Source organism: Pyrus communis, chromosome 11 (genome assembly GCF_963583255.1).
Source record: "Pyrus communis chromosome 11, drPyrComm1.1, whole genome shotgun sequence".
Classification (NCBI taxonomy): Eukaryota; Viridiplantae; Streptophyta; class Magnoliopsida; order Rosales; family Rosaceae; genus Pyrus; species Pyrus communis.
This window is the reverse complement of record NC_084813.1, coordinates 3,371,329-3,386,289: the sequence shown is the minus strand read 5'-3', so window position 1 is coordinate 3,386,289 and position 14,961 is coordinate 3,371,329. Positions and strand designations below refer to the sequence as shown.

Genomic DNA, 14,961 nt, shown 5'->3' with positions numbered 1-14,961 from the left:
GTCTTTCTCATAAATTCAACAAATTAATTTGACTTTTTGATATTTTTCACTTCATTAAAAAGGGTAAATTGTCTCTCATGTAATGGATTATTGATTCAATTGAAGATATACTTATATTATGTAGTTTCATTTTTAATTACAGTAAGTTTTTTTCTTTTTTAATTATAAAACCCTCACCCCCTATCATATTGTATACGTGATAAAATGAAGATTGAGAGACTATATGTGTGTAGTTATTAGTAAGCTGCTAACTCGTCCTCTCAAGCCTTCATTGTATTGCTTTTGTAACATGCATGTATTGTAGAATTATCAGAGAGACGAGCTTCACTACTAACAACACTGATATTGTCCATCACTTGATAATTACCACCCGCACAATCCGTCAGGTGTAAGTTTCATCACAAAAAGCGTCGGTATTAATTGGAGTGGAGTTAAGATATTTAAACTTCTTATTTTTATTTTTAGAGATATGATCCATTTGAAATATTTCAACATATATACTAAGCAATAAAATAAGAAGAAAATGTAGATTATGTTTTATGCGGTCTTATGGTTTGGCATGCAAAGACGTGGAAGCTTTATAATCCCCTTCGATTTCTAAGACACATCCGTAGATCCAAACTTACAAAATCTGTATTATTTTGCATTTCATGCCAAGACTGTCTTTGTATGTTTTTGTCATTAAACCTCACAAGTCACAAAAAATTTCATCCGGAATTTTTCTATTTTCACACTATTTCGGGGAAGGAAAAAACCACATTCTGAACAAAAATAAAACATGACAAAGGACTTCAAAAACTTTTTTTTGGTGAGTTCTAAGTTAGAGTCTTTTTAATGAAAAGTAAGTTTTAGATTAGAATCTTTCTAACGACTAGTTCGATAGTAATTTACTTTTCTTAACGTATATAAATATATCGTTGTATCAAGAATATAACCAAAAACTTAATGGAATAAATTTTTTTTTTTTTTTGTGTTCGCGCCGTGGGAGTTGTTGAGGGGGGAAGAGAAGGAGAGGGGGGGGGGGGGGGGGGTGGTCGTTAACAGTAGAGTAAAGTTGAGCTCTGAAACACATGTACTAACTTATGCATAATGCAGTAGTTTGTATTGTGCCCAATTAAAAGCTATTTGACAATGGTCTTAGAACTAAAACCCTTTAAGCAGAGGTGCTTCTTCAAACAAGCATGAAGCACGAAGGGAAATCTATGAGGATGTGAAAGGTAAGGTCATACGATAGAGAAAAATAAAAAACTTTGCAATGACTTATAAAGAGTTAGATCACACCTCTTATTCTGAATTGATTTACCGGTAGAAACTTAATTTTTCTGGAATCTTGAAAACACGGCCAAACAAACATATGAATGGAACATTTGAAAGCACCAGAGCCGAAAGAATCAATCTAAGCTCTAGTGCCGGAGTCTTAAAAGCCAAAATTAGCTAACACATTCGTAGTTAAGTTCGCTTCACCATACAAACGCATTATATGTAGAATGAACACATATGCTGATGAGTGATGACAAAATAGAATACAGATGCCTGCAATGCATATAAAGCACTACTCATATTAATTAGTCTATATGGCCCTAAGTGAGAACTACGTACTATTCAGTATCTCAAGGAAAACCTAGAATTAACTTTGAAGGCAAGTGGTAGATTGTCTTAGAGCATTCTCTTCAATTTACTACGTTTCGGATTTAAACTCTCTCACCTTTTAGTTTAGATGAATTTAGTATAAATTATTCCATCATTTGGCAAAATTTTTTGAAGAAGCATATGACCAAATTTTTTTAATTAGATGGTCAGATTTTGTCATTATTATCCATGTGTAGTGCTATCCGTAGACCTTTTTTTACTTCTCATACATCTCTTAAGTTTCATTTGTCGGATTGAATGAATTAAAGAAGATCAATGACAACAAGGGTGTGTGAGAAATAAAATTGAGCGTGTGGATTGCACTGTCCTTATCCAAATGAGTGGTCCAAGTTTGATCCAACTAAAAAAATATGTGAGTATTTAACGGAGTCGGGCAAGAAGAAGTAATGCATTTATCCGCCGAATAAAAAGAACATGTTGGAAAAAAACTATGATACCGTTATCCCTAATTTTCTTAATTCGATTCTCGTGAATAATAAGCTCAGTACCAATTAATATGACAGACTTATTATGTGGCTTAACTCAAATTTTTATCCCTTAATATAAATATTTTATTGTATCAAAGAAATTCAAGTTTTTTCAGCACTTGAAATCACTATTTCACGAATTGATTTTGCAATTTCTCCTCACAAAAACATTAGAAGTGTTGTATAACTTAACTAATCATTTTAGCATTTTAGGTTGAATGTTCTAAGAGGCTTATAACTTACTTAGTTAAGAACATTCACCTCTACACTGGAGATTTTAAGTTTGATTTGCCCTACTCAATACTTCTACAAAAAATAGTCAATCTTGTATCTGATTTAGGAATTTCTACTTTATATTATTCCTAAAATAAAAAGTTTATTTAATATGTATGATTTCAAAATCCGACCCATATCTCATTTTAGTTTAAATAAAATTAAAAATAAGTTGTGAAGTAAAGAATATTTGAAAGCAACATTCAAAATGGGGGAAGAAAAGAATAAAACAGATGGGTGGCGGATGGCGGTAGTTCCAATATCAGCCAATCATCAGGAGTTGGACTGCGGACAGAACCAAAGCCAGTCCTTCCTCTTTTATCTTTCTTCCCTCTTTAAATCGGAATAAAATTAAAACTGTCAGACAAATATCAAAGTTTGCTCTCTCTCTCTCTCTCTCTCTGTGCAATCGCAGCCCCTCCCATGCACCTCAATTATTTGTAAGTTTTTTAACTCCTAATCTCATGCTCTGTCTCTAAGAATAGAAGAAATATTAAGTATATATTATATACATACATATACATATACATACATACATACACACACACACACACACGAAGATGTTAGTTTTACTACTTGCATTTTGTTGAGAGTCTGAATCCCACGTCGAAGAAAGAAAGGACCTTGCATGTGCTTATAAATAGTTAAAATTCTTGCAATTGATGAAGAGTGTTTAATTAGATTCTAGTTTTTGCTTAGAAATTTTATTCAAATTTGAGGAATAAAGTTGTATGGATTTTTGAAGAATTTGACAGAAATTGTGGTGCATGATGAATAGAGTGGTAAACAGGTGAATGTGAGTAGAGTTTGATAACAGAAGATTTAGAAAAGCCAACAATCTGTTTGAAGAAGATAGGATTCTTGAAGCTAGTCCGTCCCACAAGATCTCCCCGATGGACCCCGAAATTTTTTAATTTTTTATAAGAGCGATGTTAGGTGAGGGAGAGAATCAAACTTGAGACCTCAAATGCAAAGAGTTGAATTTTCTTAACCAAGTCTTGAAACAATGGAAAAATCCCATTTCATAATTTTAGTTTTATTCACTATGTAAGCCAAAAACCATCTGCATTGCTTCTGATCTCCCTTTTGTCTCTCTGTCTGTCTACAAATTTCATGTCAAGTCTTCTGCAATAGTGAGAGAACTCCATATGGCACTCAGGGAAATAGGTCGATTCAAAGACAACAGTACGGACACAGACGCCTTAAGAGCACAAGCGCAATCCGAGATGCTTGATGCAATGAAGAGAGCTAAAGATTTGTCTACTGTAATTGGGGAATCAAGCTCCAAGGCGAAATCACATACGCGAGAGATTCAAGTACTAAAGAAATCGCGAAGGCGCGTTGGTACGCGGGAAGATCAGGTATTGGCTATTGGGGATGTGGACAATAAAAAATGTACAGAAGTGATGAGAGAATTGGAACTTGTGAGACAGGAACTACGCATGCTTAAGCTTGATATGGCATCGATTTCAGAAGAGAAATTGGGGACAGAGAAGCAAACTGAGGCCTCAAAAGCAAAGATGTTTTATACATGCTTAAAGCTTGTTAAGGACCCAACTAGTTAACAAATTCTTAACGGATACTCGATAACGATCCGACTCGTTAACAGATTGACTCGAAATCTGTTATTTTTGTGTCATTTTGTACATGATCAACGGGTCGTAAGAAATTAACAAGCCTACAATATACTGTGGCTGAAGGGATACCAAAATTTTTAACTCAACAACAATCAAAGAGAGAGTATACTATTATGTTATTACAACCATTCCTAATATTAGAACGTATTAGTCAATAATACAGGAATGAATAACTGAAACAGCTGTGTAAATCAAATTTAACGGCTAAACACCCATAGTATTGAATGGTACATAAAATTAAAGTCACACCCTATAATAAGTTTAAACTAAAAAAATGTAGGAAAATGCTTTGGTTCCATTATTTAAACACAGTGCCATCAAATTACCTATATATTGTTCATAACTTGTACAATTTTAACTGCCTATAAGAAGAAAGATAGAAAAGGAATAAACAACAAATTGGATTTTGGCTGGGACTCGAACCAAATCCGCCGTCCATCGGATCATGTAATGAAACTCACAAAAAATGCAGCAAAGTATTGCTCTTCCTTTCTTGAAAACCCTTTTCTCAACGAGTGCACCAAAAAATGAAAAAAAATGTTTGTATTAACTGGATGATCCTCACCTGAGATAGCGAGACGCAAAGTAAATACTCTTGGCACCCCTTACAGAGACGAATCAAATTTTATTGGTTCTGAGTTTCCTCTGGTCCCTTTGCTTTGCCTCTGATCATGTCAGTGAAATTTCCCCGCATTATTCGCCTTAATCTAGTGTCTTCTGCAGGTGGTGACGGTGCGGCCTTTGGGGACTCAACGGGCTCTGGTGTTGCCTCAGGACTTTCTTTCTTTCCCAGTAGACCACCTTCACCAAAGAAACTACTCACGGAGGATGCAAGCCCAGCCCCCATCACCTTACTGATAGTATCAAAAGTTCCAACAGATCTCTCCTTCATTATAATTTCAAGGGCTTCTTTGTGTGCAGGGTCAAGCGCATCAGAGTCTCTAAATAAGTTCTGTATCGCAGGCATAAGAAAGTCCCGAACACTAGTTGCTGAAATATCTGGATTAATTACGTGCATTTAAAATCAATATCAGCAACACATTACAAAAGCTGAAAATTCTGCAACATAGGGTCACGAATATAAACTACAACGCTAGGTCATTGTTTTAACATAATAGTAGGTCATCACCAATCAGTTAAGAATCCTATGAAGCTACAGTTTGGCATGGCGCGATTTGTTAGGGCGCCACCAAAAACTAGTTTTGACACATGATTGTAAAGTTCCAACTATGTACATAAGGTCATTAAAGTGAAAACTTATATGATCTAGGGATATTGACTCAAGCATCTTGTTTTTACATAAACATATGGTTTCAAGCATGGCTGCTCAAAAACTTTGAAGAACTGGTGATCTGTGTATTATATTAACATTATAGTCGTTTAATATTTGATGTTTGTTTGCATGCTAAAGAAGCATAACCTTGTTTAGAGTAAAATTAGGGATAAAAAATGCATACAATTCTCTTTGATAAAATGCATAACGTATTTAAGTCTGAAAATAATCTAGGTAATCAGACCAAATTTTTTTTACATGTTCCCAAGAAGTGTACAAGTGTCATGTTCTATACATACAAAGGAAGTGAAAGATAATGTAGCTCAAGCTGTGTAACGGTGCAGAAAGGGAAGAGAAATTAATAAACTAACAAAACAGAGAACATCTGGGTCAGAAGAAAAAAAAAACCTGTTGCATCCAGAGCACGGATTGCTTCGCAAAACGCATTGGCTCTCTCACGCCCGCGCATCAAGTCACTTGAAGGTGGAGTGGCCGTCAGTTGAAAAATCTTGGACAAAAGATGTACATGACATCAAAGAAACAAAGTAACCCAATGATTATTCAATAATGAATCCAATAGAAAATTTCCCAACCAACTAAATAAGGTGTGTGTGCTTATGAACATGTTGCTGAAAATGTGCTACTAGTAATTTTCAGTAAGCATGTAGAGGATATAATCTTTAAGTCTATCCGTTGTATGTGGTACAGCAACCACTAATGCACGAACCACAGCAATGGCAGCTTCATGAGATCCATCTTCAAGAAAAGCATCCATTTGAACACGTATCTTATCAACAATCTGGGAGGTTTATTTTGGTCAGCCAGATGTATGAAAACTGTTCGATTAAGTAAGCTAATATCTTAATTGCAGAAGGTAGAGAACTCATACCATGTCATTTCTAAAATGTTGGGCCACTGCTCCAAAGGAATCTATGCTTGCATACTTCACACTCAAGTTTTGGTCAGAACCCAGGGTAACTAGGGCAGGTAATATATGAGTAGATGCAACTTTCGCATCGATATATGGAACCTATAAAGGAAGGAAACCAATTAATTATTTCTTAATCAGACGCATAAAGAAATTAGGACTCCAAGAATGGATAGACTTACAATGACTTTCAACAGATTGGCAGCATTTATTTTCATATCTATGTTGGAGCTGACAACCATTTCCCAGAGTAAATTAAATATCATACCGTGATGATCTTTAAATGTGCTGCATTATGGAAAGCCATTCAGTCAAAATTAAGTTACAAAAAGTTAATCGTAAAAGGTATTTATTGCTTTACTAACCAAAGGAAGCGAACAGCATCAACAATCTCAGCATTGCACTTCGTAGATTGATTTGGAACACCTACAACTAATAACTTTCTCAGGTACTCCGCTAATTGTTTGTGCTTGCTTGGACCTCCCAAAACACCGGCCAAGAGAAGAGGTAGGACACACATAGTAGCCAATCTCTTAGCCACAGCCGTTCTTGGCCTTAAACCTGTTATTTAGATAATATCCACAATTAAGAGCACACACAACACAGGTGTGAAAAGGATTTCAAGTAACTTTAAAGTTATTACCTTTGATTCCGGAATGCGTTGCAGATGGGAAAAATGCCAATTCAGCTTCTTCCCCAACAGCTAACAAGAATACAGGCAGCATTATGTGTGTCAAATAAGAATCCCCGTAGAGTTCTGATACAGCCAATAGAAACTGCATTACCAACATTTAGATCAGAAACAATTAATAAAGTATTGTTGATGATGTAATATAAAAAAGACACCAAGGACAGAGAAAGATACCTTGGTGATTTGGTTTCGCAAATTGTCCTCTTTTGGAGGTAACAAGCATGCAAGCCGTATTAAAGCAGGAAAGCAGTCGACATGTAGCCACTCAAATGCAGGCAATTGAATATGTCCACTACCGAGATAACAAAATTCTCATAAGCAGTAATAGTAAATCAATTTAACAATATCACTACCTAAAGACACAAGTCAAACGGCTATGTTCTGTCAGAAAATAGTAGACAGGCCTGAAAAAAGAATATATAACAAAGTAAAATAAAAAAAAAAGGAAAAAAGAGAAAAGAGCTTACCCTGCATACAATTCAAGGAAAGATATGGAAAATATTGTTCCAGTTGTTTCGGGATCAGAAGAAACTGGGCACTTCTCAATTGCTTTCTGGTGCACATACGGAAGAATTTCCTCTAGCATTCGTAGTAAAACATCAACATTCCAGCGTTCTCGTTCACCTAAAACACGAAGATGTGACTCCACAGAACCTTCGACGCCCGAAAGAGGAGGACAGCGCTACAATGTCACAAGGATGCAAATTAAAGAAAGTATCATTAGAAATACCTTAGTCATAAGTGGAAAATATAATCAAACAGAAACCGACCTGAACAGAGCTTGATATATGACAGAGTAGAACTCTTAAGATATGGTCTAATTTGTTTCCCCACTTGTTTACTGCAGGGACTAATTGCTTAAGCGTCGTTTCCACCACCACTCCAGAGGGATCACAGACCAATTGGAACATCAACTCCTCGACCTATAAATAAAAATACAGTAAAATATTGGAGAAGATCCTTGACTACTTTATCCATTTATTTCTTGTCAGTCATCATATTATGAGGAGAAAATTCTCCATTCCCTAGACCATGTGGCATCAACCTGTTCTAGAGCTTACATTGTAGCCATTTCTGTCAAGTCAGAATTCCTCTCCATGAGAGCCTCTGAAGCATATTAGTGAGGCTGACCTTGAAATATTTGTCCATGGTTGGGAAGAGTGGAAGCAGCAATGCAAGATTATGTGCAGCAGCCTCCCGGACAACAGTTGCAGAATCTTCTATAAGTTGTTGAACAATGGACAATATAAGAGAATCACGAATCTCAGGCCGGACAAACTCTGCAAGCTCTCCACATGATTGAGCAACTAGCAGCCTGCGTTCCTCATACATATGATTTATCTGCAACCAACAAACCAGAGAAACATAAGAAAAACTAATCAGAAATACGAAAAGGCTAGACAAGATCCTCTCAAGGTGGGGCTCAAACTTACTTGTTCCCAACACTGGGGAAGTAATTCTGTTTCTGTTCTCATCTCTCCTACATTCTTAGCAAGGTTAACACATGCCTGAAATGCAGTTAAAGATTCAGAAACAAGTCCAAAACAACACAGCTATATTACAAATAATGTGGTACTTCGAATATTAGCCTACATCCATTATAATTCTTCTCTGCTGCTCATCTGGGCGTTTGATTAGGTTAAACAATGTGTGGGTTAAGGAATCCCGAGTGCTGCTATCTGGATGGCGTTCAATCGCACACATGATTAGGGGAAGAAGCTCCTGTGAATGCATAACCAATAAAAAAAATAAAAATATATCGTTCTATTAAAGGATAAATTTAAAGATCCATACATACAATGATAATAACAATAATAATATATTTACACACACACACACACACACACACACACACACATATATAAATATAATATATATGTACATATGAAAAAGTAAAAGAAGCAAACCTCCCGATGGTTGATCAAAACATAAGGAACAATCTTCGGCAAAGCATCAGCAAGGATCTGAATGGTCTCTAGGCCCTGTAAAATATAAGCATAACTTTAGAAAAGGAATAGAAGGGAAGGGCAGTTCCAAAGCTTCTAAAAAATCACTCTATGTTCTATTATTCAAAATTTAGATGGTTGTCCCATCCAAAACGAAAAGAAAAAGGGATGTGCCAGGGTAGATATCAAAAGAAGAGCCAACCCTGGAAAAAGAAAAACATGTCTGATCCGGTCCTCCTATAAAGGCATTGATGCAATAAAAGAAATGTAAAAGAAACTTGCCCTTTTCTCGGAAACATTTTCAGGACTAAGATTCTCTGACGTTAGATGTAGGCTGCGGTCTAATGATGGTTCATCATTTTGTTTGGAGACGTTATCACCATTCACCAAGGTACTACTATCACTTAAAACACCAACAGAGACCTCATGTGAAACTTCCTTCGGTTCAACTGTGTTATCATGAAAACTTTGAGCAGCCAGAGACTGATCTTCTTCCTTTTCCACAACTTTTGATTCTACATCAACTGGTGGGATTACACTTTTATCTTCATCAACGACAACAACCTTTTCTTCCATTTGCACATACTCTTTTTCAAAATTGGTGGTCTCTGAAAAATCATGAGCTTTTGTGTTTTTGGATTTTAAACTTTCTAGTTCCATCTGCAATGATTTAATTTCTTCCTTGTATCTTTCCAAGGAAAGAGGTTGGATTTGATCAGCATCAGCAGCTCCTATATTCCTTCCAGAACAATAACCTTCAATGTGCATTTTCAATGCAGTGACTTCAACTCTACAATCATTGAGCTCCTTTCTCTGGTGTTCCAAGGACTGTTTCAAATCTTGTACCTGAATTAAAGGGTGTATTATTTTCTTACATATGATTTTTCATTAGATAACATCTCAATGCAGTGTAGTAAAGGGACTTACAAGGTTTTCTTTGTCTTTAAGGTCCTTCTGAATAGCTTCCAATGATTTGCTTAGTGTACTTATTTGGCCTTCAGCCAAATCTTTGTTTTTAAGTAAGGATAGCTTGTCAAGGTGTAGACTCTCTTTTTCTTTCGATAACAACTCAATTTCTCGAAGCATGGAAATTTTTTCCTGTATATAGCAAAGTATTTATGTTGAGTTTAGAAAAAGAAAAAAAAAATCCTACATTGGAGTAGAACCTGCAAAGTTTCAGTAATTAATTAATTAACTTCAAGTCTTAAGCCGAGACAGTACTCATCCATAATATGTGTTGTTGCAAAAAAAGCAGAAAATAAGGAAAAGCACGGTACATATTGAGAAATAATTTAAGAGCAAAACTTAAGGAAAATTTCACAACCCACAGATCTACAGTTTGATATGCTTCATAGCCATCGTTTTAGAGGAAAAAAATAGCAAACATAAATAACGAATGTTTTCAGCACATCAGAAAGTAAAAGAGATGAGTTTAGTTGTGGTCGTGGTGTTACCTCAGACTTCCAAAGTGCTAGACACGGATTACTAGATAGAATTACCAATAGCCTGAAACTAATGAAACATTAATTTCTGATTTAGTTAATTTCCAATGGCTAAGCTTTTTTGTGATACCTAAGTAATAAACATACAACAAATATGCTAAAGGACACAGGCCACATCCACAAAAGCAGAAGCAAGTGAAAAGCTTGGAAGCCCTTGTCTAACAAGGTCGGGGAAGCATGGTAAAAGTCTGTATATAGAACTTCAGAAACTTGCCAACATCACATATCCTAGGAATTACCTCAGCAGCCTCAGTAGTGGATGAAAGATACTGATAATAATAATGGCGCAATGCATCTGGTACACATGCAGGTGAGTTCTTCCAAACATCTAGATTTTGATCTGTGACCTGGGGAGAATGCACTGACAGGTTATTAGAATATTTGAAGATTACACGAACTGGGTTTGATATTATACCAAGATTTGCCACACAAACAAAGTGACAATAGCACCGCATTCACCTGATGCAAAGGTTTAGAAACCTAGTGGGCCTTCCAAGGGATTAACCTAATACAATAGTTCCTAAAAAGTTGTTCAGTGCTACTTATTACCGCAACAAACAGATTAGAATCAATCCCAATCATGTAAACATCTTTTTTTTTTCCCTTTATTTTAAATATTTGTGTTCCTCAATCCATTTCTTTCATTGATAAAACAAATTAAGCCTGTTGTTGTTACATTGTTAGAAAGCTTCCATTACTTAAATAACAAGTAAATCAAACTAACATTAAACAAGAACTTTGAACCATGACCACAACGGGGTTCTTCTCCCACTAGACCAGTTTTAAGCTTGATCAACATAAAAACAAAAAACAAAAAAACTTGTTTTTTGGACTGAAAACATTTGAGAGTGGAGTAAAGAAATACAAAGAGAGATTAAGGTATAAGTAGTTAGTCATCATCCTTACAGCAAAGAGAGAGAGATGGAGAAGGTATTACACCAAGTGATCAGTAAGGATATAACTAATTAGTCATCTTCAATATGGATTTGTTTTTTTTATGAGAGTTGCATCATCCTTTTGGTGGCCCTCTTGATATTGTAATACATTTGTTGAATTGTAATACATTTTATTTCTTATAGAATTAAAATTAAAAGCCATCTCCAAAACTCTCCACGATCCCATATCAATTTATAGTGGATGAAATTGCCACATATGTTTGAAGCAAAACTTCTAATGTTTAGATGGAGAAGTTCCCCTAAAGAATTGCTAGAAATATAATATATTCACTTTTGATATAAAGTTTTAAACTTTTCAACATCACTTGCCGACAAACTGGATGAATTCATGTTTCGGTGCATCCTAGCCTCCCTAAAGATGGGCCGTAAATCGTAAAATAAAATAACCTCTAGAGAGAAGTATCAATAACCCAGCAAACAACAAACCCAACCAAACACCTAGCAAATAGAAATTCTAACTAACATAGAATTCTAATTACAACATAATTTTACACTGCATATGCATAAAAACTGGTACATTTTGTTAAGATGTAGTTACCCTAGCTCCTGTTTACAATCCCGTACCATTAATCTACAATAGTCTATTGGAGGTTGAATCCAATAAACAATATGTGAGCCACAGAAAAGAAAGGACTCGTCCTTTCACATATAAAAATACAGGGGAGAAACAAGGAGAGAGATAACAAGAAATAAGAGAAGATAGATGCAAGAAGAGAAAAAGACAAGCATTCATGGTCATCCATACCTCCTCAAAAAATGTCATTGCAGTAAGCCGGTACCCCCCTACAAGCAAATATTCTTTTACGGCACAGTTAAGATCTCTGCGCTCATTATCTTTCAATGGACCCAAATCAGAAAAGGAAACATCTCTCTTTTGCCGCTGAAATTCTGGTCCATTATTTAAGGAAACATTGGCATTTGAATCTGAATACAAATATGAGTGGAAAGTCATGGAACAGAAACGTTTGTGGTTTATTAGTATTGGAGAATATTGCACATATAGTGAATCTTGCATTTTTCCACTGTATACAGGTGCAATACTGATTCCCGAAAATATAAATGCAGTGAACAGTAACAAGAAGAGGAAAAAGTGGTGTGAGTCTCTACCATTGACATTCATTTGTTAGAAGGTTTTCTAGAAAACAATTCCAGTACACCTAGGAACAGGCATGGATGTCCATATCCAGTATAACAAACCCAACAAAGCTTGCCTCGTTATTTTACCTAATAACCTCACTATAGATGTGCCTATGGCATTATGGTCGCACTTTATGACAAGATACATCCAGAGATTTAATAACCAAACTCTGTAAAAATGAAAAGTTACTTAATGCAAAGTTCTGCAGCAAACAATATCACAGTGACTACTGTTCGAAAAGATATATCAGACTGGAAGCTAAAACAAGCATAAGAATAGAATTTGAAATTCTGGAAAGAAGATAAACTTACCTCTCAAGTCATTTGAAGGTGCTTCTGCTTTCTTCTGCAATTCGGCCTTCAGTTTCGAAATGTCCTCTTGGGCTAAGCGAAGCTCATATTCACTAATTGCTAATTTTTCTTCTACTGCTTCTTTCTCCTCTAGCAAACATTGAGGGTCTGCAACTGCATTCCAAAAATGAAAGCAGTAGAAAAATAAAGCATTAGTTATGTTCCAAAAGAAAATATTAGTATCAAGATTAATGAGGTACAAGAAGCTTTCCTTTTCAAGCTCCAATTATCAGTTCATCAAGCAGAGACATAAACCATTTGTAAATCAGTTCTGTCAATTTACTGAGAAAAGTTCAATTAAAGTTATTTTTTGTTAGGTCGGCTTCTGTTTAGTTGGCTTGTTAGGCTTTCTTGGCCACACGCCACCCCAACACACACTCAGTCAATCACCACCAGCAGAAACACCCTTTGTAGTTGCGCTTACAGGCTGCAACATACAATACTAATGGAATTCCTTCCCTCGGCTAGTATTTTTTTTCCCTTTTCATTAAAAATTAAACATTTATGGGTTGGGCTGGCACTGACCATCAAGCTCGTTGCACTAATTTTGACAAACTTAATTTCTGGAAAATTGAAATTTTAAGGTTTTAATGAATTACAGCCAAAATGTACCAGAAAAAAGGGAACCAAAGAAGCAAACACAGTTCCTCTTAACAGAAAACACAACCAAAGAATGAGAAAGCTATACAGAACTCCAGAACAAAGTCATCAAGGAAGTGATATCAGATCTCACCCTGGCAGCCGAAAGCACAGGCAATACAGATATGCAGCCAACACGGACTCATACTTTCAGTTGCATTCTCTAAATATGTTAAGTAACTCCTCCGCAGAAAGTAACAGTTTGATAAAATCGATATGTTCTAAACTAATTGCTTTTCTCAGTTCAGGCTAATTCCTAGAATAAACTGGTGTTTTCGTCCAACCAGCTGAAGTCCCGCCTATCACCATTCCTTTACACAATGCTTCTAATGATGGTCGAGGTAGCCCATTTGGGCACATAACTAAAAGAATTTCAAACACTTTTGAGTTCTGCAACTAGTTTCAAGTCTAACTTGTGCCTCAAACAAACAAAATGTAATTCGACTTTCGCTATAATTGCCATCGGCAACGAGGCTTCAAACGCAAAAAAAATCAGTTAGCATTAACAAGAAGCTGCTAAGGAGATAAGGGATCCTTCAAAATTAGGCAAAGTAAACGATCACAAGCGCGCCAATTCGTGCCATTAACAATGCCAAAGAAACAGAGTAGAAATCCAAAATTCCAAATCTATTAGCTCACCACATTCCCCACACTTTCTCAGCAACCAAACAGAAAACAAGAGAATTTCAAATTAACCGAATTCAAACAGATTCAGAAGTGCGCGTGTGAATTGATCGTACGAACCTCGGAGAGAGTTGAAGCGAGAGATCTGATCGGGAGGGAATTGAGAGGAGTCGGCGAAGAATTCCTTGAGTCGAATGGCCTGGTCGTCTCTGCCATCGTCGAGCAGCTCGTGGAGCAGCTCGAACGCCGTGAGCAGGTAGTTCTCCTCGAGCAGAAAATTCACGACACAATTGCACAACGACGACCTCTCCACGTCCATTGGAGCTCACTATCTCCTCCGCAACCTTAGCGCGACGCCATTGAAGAACCAGAGAACCAAAGAAGATCTCTCTCTCTGTCTTTCTCTCTGCCTATTTATTTCAGGAGCACCTCCGGATCGAGTCGTTGCGTTGGGAGAGAGAAGGGAAGGACCGAGAGAACGGGTGATATTCGGTGCGACGCGTCGCTCTTTTGATTGTGTTTGCAACCGTCGATCTTATGATTGTTGTTGATAGATTTGCCTGCGTTTTTCATTAGTACGTTCACCACGTGTGATTTTTCATGGAAAACTGGTGCACCGCCAAGAAGGTCAACTGTTGACTCTTAAATTAGAGAAATTTTGCAGTGTACATAAAATACATGATAGTACATCTCGTATCATTATTTTTACTAATTAATAAAACTCTCTTTTTCAATCAAAAGAGGGTGATAAGACAAATTAGTCTTCTATCACTTAAAAAAAATTATGGGCAATAATATAGTTTCAAAGGTTCAAATTTTACTCTTTTTTATTCAAACATTACCTACAGGTGATAATAAAATACCTCCAATATTAAAAAAAAAAAAAA

The 14,961-nt window shown here is 36.1% G+C and overlaps 1 protein-coding gene across 1 annotated transcript; it reads right to left on the bottom strand.

Moving 5' to 3' along the window:
• Positions 1 to 4,214: 4,214 nt before the first annotated feature.
• LOC137707695 (uncharacterized) lies at positions 4,215 to 14,542 on the bottom strand. The gene is made up of 20 exons (XM_068446599.1): positions 14,195 to 14,542; positions 12,773 to 12,925; positions 12,069 to 12,247; positions 10,607 to 10,714; positions 9,793 to 9,963; positions 9,148 to 9,711; positions 8,827 to 8,901; positions 8,513 to 8,641; positions 8,353 to 8,427; positions 8,051 to 8,260; positions 7,690 to 7,842; positions 7,387 to 7,601; positions 7,094 to 7,211; positions 6,872 to 7,004; positions 6,594 to 6,789; positions 6,411 to 6,516; positions 6,190 to 6,330; positions 5,976 to 6,099; positions 5,709 to 5,822; positions 4,215 to 5,026 (listed from the first exon to the last, which is right to left on the bottom strand). The coding sequence occupies exons 1-20, from the start codon at positions 14,391 to 14,393 to the stop codon at positions 4,653 to 4,655; spliced, it is 3,537 nt and encodes a 1,178-aa protein (XP_068302700.1). The 5' UTR covers positions 14,394 to 14,542; the 3' UTR covers positions 4,215 to 4,652.
• Between the last annotated feature and the right edge of the window lie 419 nt (positions 14,543 to 14,961).

Excerpts from the sequence above, each read along its gene's own strand:
- LOC137707695 (XM_068446599.1), bottom strand. The coding sequence starts at position 14,393 with ATGGACGTGGAGAGGTCGTCGTTGTGCAATTGTGTCGTGAATTTTCTG. Across the intron at positions 7,602-7,689 it reads ATATATCAAGCTCTGTTCAG|CGCTGTCCTCCTCTTTCGGG; the intron begins GTCGGTTTCTGT and ends GTGACATTGTAG. Across the intron at positions 6,100-6,189 it reads AACATTTTAGAAATGACATG|ATTGTTGATAAGATACGTGT; the intron begins GTATGAGTTCTC and ends TAAACCTCCCAG.